We start from the raw sequence: 9222 nt of genomic DNA on the forward strand, positions 1-9222 counted from the left end.
AGAAAGAAGAGGACGGAAGGGAGGTAGTGGAGGGCTCCCGAGTTAGACCACCTGGAGTCCTTTAGCTGCACTTATACCGCACGGCACACGGACTTATTTCCTCTAAAAACAATTTGTAGCTAGACAATCTTCTATCTTTAATATAATATGCTCAAGATAAAAAAAAAAAAAAACAGAAACGAACGCGTCCTTGTTTTACCAGCTTCAGTCCGAGTGACATCACAACGCATAAATCAGACGTATGAAAAGTAGCTGTGCATACCAAAGCTGCGTGCCGCCCCCCGCCACCTGCAAGATGCAACCAGCCCTGGACTTAGCAAGACCAAAGCGGCCGCCGCACCGAAACGCAATTCCCAGCCGTAGTCCGCCCGGTGGTATGAGAACGCGAGGCCGCCCGCAGTTGCAGCGAAACGCGGCACTGGCCCACGCCGCAGATGCAAAAATCCCATTCTGCGCTGCTGCCGCTACTCCTCCGCTCTGTTTCCCCGCGTCACGGGAAACCAGCGGAGCGTGCACGTCCTACCCCGAGAAAAACAAGGCGCCGGCCCAGTAAAGCGCCAACAGAGCGGCGCTGCGGCCAACTGCAGTAGAACCACCACAGCAGCAGAAGGAACAACGGCAGCAATTTTCCACCACAGTGGCTCAACAATGGCGAGCCCGGCTTCCGTTTCGCCGCTCAGTTGTTGCAACAGAGACTCCATCAGCGAAACGGATAGGAGGAGGAGGAAGATTAGCAAGAGTCTTAAAGCAGCACCTAAACTACTCTAAACCGCGTCCAAAATAAAGGCACTACAACCGCAAAACTCAATAACGAGGGAGAGCAGAAGCGGCCAGTGCCGCCTCTCTCTCGCCTCCGAATTGGTGCCTCCAGATCAAATTTTCGCTTTCTAATTCGGCGCGCCCAGTCAACTCCGAATCACCATTCTTTTTTCTTCACATTGTGGTGGCTGGGTAATAGGGCCGATAGTCGAACATCAGGCGCCGCAGGCTGAACGGGGTGCTGTTGATGAATGACCCGGCGAGTAGCGAGTGAGTCACCCGACAGAGAGGAGACGCCAGGGAGGGAGGCGGCGACAGCCTTGAAAACGCGCGGGCATTTGTGTTGTCGTCCGGAGAGGATGCGGGGGAGAAGGCGGTGGGAAGACATTAGGTCTCTTTCCCTCTCTCCTTTTTATTTTTCTTCCGCAACGACAGCAGGTGCACGTTTCTCTGCAGCAGCAGCAGCACAAGCAGACAACGTGTCAAGGACGCCCTTATGCCGATCGCCGGCTACATGTGCGCGGCCGCCGGTCCTCACAAAGTGGAGAAATGGACGCGAGAAGAGCGAATACAAATGGACAAGTGCCGCCAGCGGTGGACACGACACCACGCCGCCGAAGGCAGTGCGAGCATTTGAAAACTTACGCAAGGCTGACACAAGCCGGAGGCAGACACTCGCCGACGACCACGTCAGCAGTCGCGTCTTGGAAAAAAACGAGCTGAATACCTCGCAGACCTGAATACATATTCGGAGTTTGCTTCGTTATCGAAAGTGTCGCTGTCTCCTTGACCTCAAGTCATCTTATTGGAGCAAACGCCGGAACCGGAAGTGGTGGAAAGCAAACTTACATCCGGTTTCGGCGTCTGCACCAATCAGATGACTCGAGGTCACGGAGATAGCGACACTCCAAATATGGACCCTGTCAGTCCGTCAACTTTACGTAAATAGCGGCCTCGACGAATCCGGACACCGCGTGAAATACACGTGCACTTGACTCATCGCGCACTGCCGACTGAACCCCCCCCCCCCCCCTTTTACAGGGGATTAAATAACTACAGGCTTAGGATTACCAAATAAAACCCATTAAAAACAATATCGAAGTGTCACGGCAATACAATTGTTATAACCGAGTTATGAAAAAGAAAAAAGGGACAAGCTTCCAAACTTCAGAGCTTTTACTTAACAGTGTCAATTCCTGCACTGAAAAAAAAAAAAAAATCAGTATCAGCCAGTTTTGACTGTTTCTCGGTACACTTCGTGCCCACCTCTCTGCAAACTGCACATGCCCATGTGAAGCATGTGCATGTCCACTCAGATGGACATCTGGCCACTTTTCGCCGTCGCTGCCAGCACAGGTGACTGAGAGGATCAATCACCTCGATGGTGAAACGGCAATTTCTCGCAACTGCATCGCAACCATGCAAAAATGATTCAGTCTTGACATACCGCCGTTGCCATATTACGCCGGTGAGAGCTTCTTGAACCTTCGCGTCACTGACTTTCCGAAGCCCGCTTTCCAGAAGTAATCCTTCAGAGGAAAGCCGATCAGGTTACGGACCAAGGGAACAATGATGGCAGAAAGGTAAAAGAAAACCGTGCTCGCAAGGCGCGTGCACCTCAGTGACTGACGGATCCACGATAGAACGAGAGATAAGATGGCTACACAGTATGAAAGAGCAGTGAGGCTTCCCCTCAGCCCTTGTTCACTGCTCTTTCATTCAGTGAATGACGTAGTTACGCAAGGCGCATGTTGCCTGTGCAGCGGAGCATCCGTGCTGCAGGCACTTCTTCGAAAACATTATTAATGGACTACTGCAATCAAAGGAGACTTCAGAAATTCTCAGCCATTTCTTCCCTTCTGTGCCGCCGTGGCATGTCAAGCGACGTTGCACAACGTTTGTGTGCACGGGTCGATCCGTCGCTCGGCTCTGCCGGCTTCTCATGCGCGCCTATTCGCATTGTGAGCGTGGTTTGGCTGAAGTGATTGTTGCGTTACCGTGCTTCCGTCTCATTTAAGGTAATTAGTTCTCAGTGAGAAAATTAAATTGCCACAACCGATTATGCCCTATGGCAACATTGTTATAAGCGGTTTTGTTTTAACATAGAAGACGTGAAAAGCTGACGGTGCCGCAGTAGTCCACCGTTATGTCAGATATATTGGCCCAACCGTTATTGTTAAAAGTGGGGTTGACACTGCACTTGTTAATAGGCAGTTTTAGACTAGGGTCTGAGCGAGTGCGGGGACGCCGCTAACCGCGCCACCATCCCTCATCGTACTTTCTGAGTAACATTCCGCGCATGCGCATTTGCGCCCCGCTGTTCCCCTATATCCACCTAACCCTATTCTAAAGCTCGCTATTTCTACGCAGCCACAGGTTCCCGTGCCGAGCATTCCGCCAAAATTCTAGCTTCAAACGAGAGCGACGAAGGAGGCGGATTCGATCCGGGCCGCTCTTCGATGGAGGCAAAATGCAAGGCACCCGTGCACTTGCGCGACGTCGGTGCACGTTAAGGAACCTCAGGTGGTCGAAAACAATCCGGAGATTTCCCTCCACGACGACATCCCTCAGAGCCCGAGTCGATTTGCGACGTTAAAACAAACGAAATCAATTCACATTCAGTAATGAACACAACACGAAAGCGCGGCAGAGCAGACACGGACTACGCGACGAGTGCCCAAATGTAAACATTGCTCCGCGGAATGTGACGAGCCCCGCCAAGCTATGCGCCCATCTCGTCCTAGAAGCGGCTGATAGCCAAGATGAGTGTCAATATCATAAAAGAGGCACACAGCGTCACGCAATGCTCCGATAAACGCTTTATCGGACAACTCCGAGAGAAACGGTAACGATTACTCATCGGCCTTTTTTCACACGCATCGACGAGAAGGAAGAAGGAAAAACCGCTGACGCTCAAGGAAGCGTCGCTTCCTCTCTCAGTAACATCCGTGAAAGACTGCAAAGCAGGAAGCGGCAAAGCTGTCTCTTGGGCTACTCGGTGGAGTTTGCTCATCTGGGCGAAGTCTGAAGCGCAGAATAGACGGGGACGTGTCCTGTATCTGCCTTTATCTCGCGCTTCAGACTTCGGCAAAATGAGCAGGGAGGGCGACGTGGTGAAGGGTGGCTGTTCCTGGCCCTACGGGGCTGGGACAGAAGGTGAACGCCGCTTTTGGCGGGGGCTAGCCAGTCGTTCAATTTTATCTGTTGTAGGCCGTCATTGCACCCGCCACCGCTTAGGTGGTGGACGACGGCTGTTGCGGTGCGCGTCTTTCTTTCCCTCTTTTTTTTTTTCTCTACTTTCTCTCTTCTGTCTGCACGAAGCAGCGGAAGTTGAGGTGTCCACAGAAAACAAGTGAGACAGTTACCGCGCCTTTCCCTTCCTATAAATCAATCAATCAAGTCAACCCGACCTCGGCGGCTGCGTTTCGATGGAGGCGAAACGAAGAGGCGTCCGTGTGCTGTGCGATGTCAGCGCACGTTAAAGATCCCCAGGTGGTCGAAATTACTCCGTAGCCCTCCACTACGGCTCCTCTTTCTCTTTTTTCACTCCCACCTTCCTCCCTTCCCTTACGGCGCGGTTGCGGTGTCCACAGAGAACAAAAGAGACAGTTACCGCGCCTTTTCCCTTCCTATAAATCAATCAGTTGGGAGGTGGCTCAGCTACAGAGCCAGTAGCAGGCCGGTGCATTTTCTTTTCCTACTTCCTACAGCCACAACAAAATGAGCAGGACGCAGGAATGCAAATGCACAAGGAAAAAAGCAGCCGCAGCTTCGGGACCAACTGTCCTATAGTGGCTGTGTCCTTAGTACAATACGCACTCAATGCAGCTACAGCTACTGGTTTGGCTTGAGGATATAATAATAATAATAATAATAATAATAATAATAATAATAATAATAATAATAATAATAATAATAATTGGCTCACAGGAAGGGAAAGGCGCACAGCACACGGACGCCACTTCGTTTCGGCGTCCGTGTGCTGTGCGATGTCAGCGCACGTTAAAGATCCCCAGGTGGTCCAAATTACTCCGTAGCCCTCCACCTACGACTCCCTTTCTCTCTTTCCATGTCCGCTAATTTTTCTTCATTGCAATCTCGTACATCGGGCAAGCGCAAGAAGTGATTGCGGTAAGCGTATTTAGCAAAAGGTTTCCCGTCTTCTTGTTCCTTGGAACGAAACTACAAGATTGATTCAACTTCGCATACAGCCTATAGCGATCAAGGAGGCAGCCCATTCTGGATACTATACAGCTTCTACGACATCACCAAGCGCTTTGCAGCATGACGGAAAGACACATCGTGCAGTGTCCATACTAGTCCCGAGCTGGGCACTTTGAGAAAGCAGACGTGTGCGTATGGCGAATTTCGGTGGTGGTGGAAAGCATTTATTACAAAAGGAGAGGTTACTTGGAGAGCCACCCCTAGTGGGACGCTCCCCTTACAATACTAGGTGGCCCCCTTCTCGATAGCAGCAGCTGGGTTCCGTCCCACTGGAACCAAATTTCACTTTTACAAAAATGTGGACAAATGCGGCAGCCGTGGCCGGGAGTCCAACCTGCGGTTCCGGGCTGGTAAGCAGCCGCGGAAAGGTGAGGAACTGCTTGCCAAACACATGAAAATTGATCCCAGTTCAAAAAAAAAAAAAAAGGGGGGGGGGGGGGGGGGTAAGCGTAACCATATATTTTCGTTCGCTTCAGGATAGCTTCACTCTAGCAAATGCACTCTAAGACTACCGTTGACAATGGCTTCTGAAGCGCATATAGTGACGAATTTGTTTGGAGTCGATATGAAGGTTGGATAAACGCATTTCCAAAATTCAAATGTTCAAGTGGGTGTTCAAATGGGACCGGCGTTGGTCCGGCGATGTGCGACCACGATGAGTGGTATGTGTGCGTGCTCCCCGTTTCGATGAAGGTGAAACAAACGTAAGGCATCCGCGTACTGTGCGTTGTCAGTGAGCGTAAAGGGGCCACATGGTCGAAATTTCCGCAACTAAGGCGTCCTTCGTTGCCGACGTCGCTTTGAGATGTTAAAAGCCCTATAACACGAACGAAGCCAACCATAACGACGATAAATAATTTACAGGCAATCCAGATACGCCGCTCAAACCGTTCAACGTCGAAAGAAAGGGTGACAAGGTGGGCTAGGCAAGTCCGCAAGATGCGACGTCATCGTCCAACCGACACGGCGCAGCGAAGAGAACAGGACCTCATATAAGAATGTTTTTTGAAGTGGAAAATTTCATTAAATCAAATAAAGTGACAATTTATTTCCTTTACACGCAGGCATCATCCTTTCTTGGCCGAATATAAATTAGATTCAATCGTACTAACCAGAGTATCTGGCTACAAAAACATTAGCGCTTACTTACATTACCCTACTAGAGTTACATTACCCTACTAGATGGCCAGCAGGTCAAGCCGGTTGGAGACCTCATAGGAGCGCTTGAGGATGCTGATTTTTTTAAGACGATATTTTAAATGGGCAGCTTTAAAAGTTAGACAGCTTGTATCTATGTCCGGCAATAATGGAGTATGATTGTGTTGTTTTGCATCGGCGAATTTTAAATTTGACAGCATTAATACCGTTTCTTGGGCTAGTTGGTTCATATTTGTACTATAAAAACTGCGCCGAAATAAACACACCACAAGAAAGAAGACGGGACAAGCGCCTTTGTCCCGTCTTCTTTCTTGTGGTGTGTTTATTTCGGCGCAGTTTTTCACAGTATAAATTTGACAGACATGCTGGAACGTGCACACAACTGTGCTGCTCGATTTGTTAACCATAACTAGGACTACAACAGTAGTGTTACGAAACTAACACTGGGATGGGTGGTTTTGCCTACACGGAGAGCAAACGTTCGATCTGAAATGCTACGTAAAATTTACCACATAAAATAAAGACAAACAAAAACGTTTATTTGCTTCCACCGCATTTCCAGTCAAGCAGACTTTACCGCGGATGGAAAATGAGAGAAATTAAGTGCAAAGCTAACACTTATCAAAGCGCTTTTTTTTTTTTTTTTTTTTTTTGTTCACAACCAATTCACGACTGGAACCGGCTACCTCAACAGATCGTCTAGTGCAGGTCTGAGTCAATGTTCCTTTATCGAAACCTTGTTATCGGATGTTTAGAAGTTCGCAGTGGTCTTCATTCTGTACCAGCCTATGATTCCCTATATATATATTTGTGTTTGTTTACTGATTTGTTTATTCTGTATTCTCCCCTGCAATAATATCTACGGGCGCTGCTCGTATTTTCGATAAATAAATAAGACCCGTATAGTAGTGCGCAGACAGTTTCAAATTGCGGTAGGTGTCTGGTAGCCTTGCCAGCGCTCTATCCTATGCGGCGCCGCATGACTACTAAAACTTTCCAATTCGCTTTAACAACCTTCACCAAGCGTCCGAGTTCGACACCTCAAATACAACTTCGGAATGCGATGCTGTCTGCGCGACAAATTCAAAAAGCGGGACAATGCTTCCAGTTAATACTCGCCCAAAGGTGAGGAGAGGGGGAAGGAGCGCTTAGATTACGGCGCACCAACACCACGGCAGCAGCATACATTTGTCACGAGAGGGAGGCTCTTAGTTCCGTGAAAACAGAGCGACTGGAGAATGAAGCAGTGAGTCATAGGACTTGACCATGAAACGTCATTTCACATATCGACTACTCCCACCGTCTCCTAAACAGAGGAAGAAAGTGCAAGAAAAATACCACTGTTTTTAACAGTCTAGCGAAGAGTATTGAATAGCCCGGCATGGAGTGCGGAGCGGAAAACAGGTGCATGAAACGCACAGCTGTGCCCCATAACTTGAGCTGCACCAATTTAACGCATCCTACTACTCTCCTTAATATGGGGCTTCGCTTAGGTTTCAAACTGCCAGCTACTAACACACAAACACACCAGCTAAAGCTATGCCTCAAAACACGTCCTCGTCGCCACTGATCAGCCGGGGAAAATACACGTGGATCTTTCTAAAGCTGTATCGTGCAGTATCAGCGGTCTAGGAATGGAAAGTTTTCCGATGGAGACGAAACAGAGCTGCTGTCAACAGAAATTCCTAGATAGCAACTGACTTGCATTTCTTCGTTTGCCTTCGATATCTGTTTAGCCGAACAACAAGTGAAAGTTTGCACGACGAAGAGCCGATAGCCGCTGCAATGACGATGAAAGCCAGAAGTGTAGTCCCCCAGGGTGCCATGTCAGACTGCGTCACGGTCAGCGATCAGACACGCGCGTCACAATGCGAAACTCCGCTTGCGACAGCTATGCTGAGATCTACCTGCCTGGCTTGCTGCGTAAGCCGCGGGTGGTGTGTAGCAGTCACTAGCTCGCGTGACACCGCTACAGATTTTTATTCGATTGAAGTAGCCCTACTAGCACCCTTTCTATCGCACAGTACAGAACGTCTCGCAAAGTGATTCAGCGACTGCCCACATCTGTGTGTGACGTTTCGCGCGTGGCAATATTTGACCATGATAGCCTGATCGCACTAGAATGTTTACACACACTTCAAGTGCTCTCAAGTGACAGTGAACAAAATAGACTTTGACGAATACTATTTCCGCCGCACAAGTCCTGTAGCAAGCACAGATGTGATGTGCGCCCTCGGCAGTGCGGAGTAATGAAACAAACCATTGTTTTAAAAGTATCACGAAAAGCTAGCCGTTAGAACTGCCAAAACGGAAAAGCTGAGATCTAAACAACATTATTCTGCTGGTAGCTTTCGCAGTATGTGGAAAAGTGTGGCGAAAAAAAAAAAAAAGAAAAAAGATCTGTACCCGTGTGTCCTGTAGCGACCGAGTCGGGGCAACGCCTAGGGGGATACGGGCAGCCGCTACAGAGAATCAATGAAAAAAATTTTGCTCGCTAGTGTGTGGCGCACGTAACTATTACAAGAGCTTGTGGGTGTCTTTAGGCACCGAAAAACAGACACGGCACTCACCGCAATCGACACACAATCCTCCGAACCCGAAGGAAACTTGACGATGAACTTGCTGCCGGCACGCTCTTCGGCATCGTTGAGCGGCCTGAACCGGCAGACGACTTTGATGTTGCACTCTGCCGGAGGTGCCTCCGGTGCATTGGGGGCTTGCTGCATGGCGTACTTTTTTTTTTAGATAAACACACAGCTGAGAACTAGATAAAGAGCATGACCGCACGATGCTCGCAGCGTATCGATCCCACTAGCTTTAGGCCTACGCGACAGTCTCCATGATCCGCACAGGCTACGCACGTCAGCTGAACATCTGGCCGGTCAGCGGTCGCCCTGGGAGCCTGAAGCAGGCGTGCAGCGGTGAAGCACAATGGCTGAGCACGGTCGACGCGTCCGTCTTGAGCACGGCATCCAAAGAAGGAAGAACAAAGGGAATGACCACAGCACAGGGCGATCACTGGGAACGTCGACCGGCCATGCTCAGCCAGCCGCGAGGGGTACGACGGGAGTCGCTCGAGCT

General features: G+C 49.6%; 1 protein-coding gene across 1 annotated transcript in view; it reads right to left on the minus strand.

The window, feature by feature from the left end:
- Nucleotides 1-9222, minus strand: part of Khc (kinesin heavy chain) — a 101984-nt gene extending 92762 nt beyond the window's left edge. The window contains exon 1 of the mRNA XM_084594853.1: nucleotides 8712-9222. Coding sequence (XP_084450979.1) covers nucleotides 8712-8867 — 156 coding nt within the window. The 5' untranslated portion in view covers nucleotides 8868-9222. The remainder of the gene's footprint in view (nucleotides 1-8711) is intronic.

Source organism: Amblyomma maculatum, chromosome 2, assembly GCF_055883805.1.
Source record: "Amblyomma maculatum isolate TAMU_Amacu chromosome 2, ASM5588380v1, whole genome shotgun sequence".
Classification (NCBI taxonomy): domain Eukaryota; kingdom Metazoa; phylum Arthropoda; class Arachnida; order Ixodida; family Ixodidae; genus Amblyomma; species Amblyomma maculatum.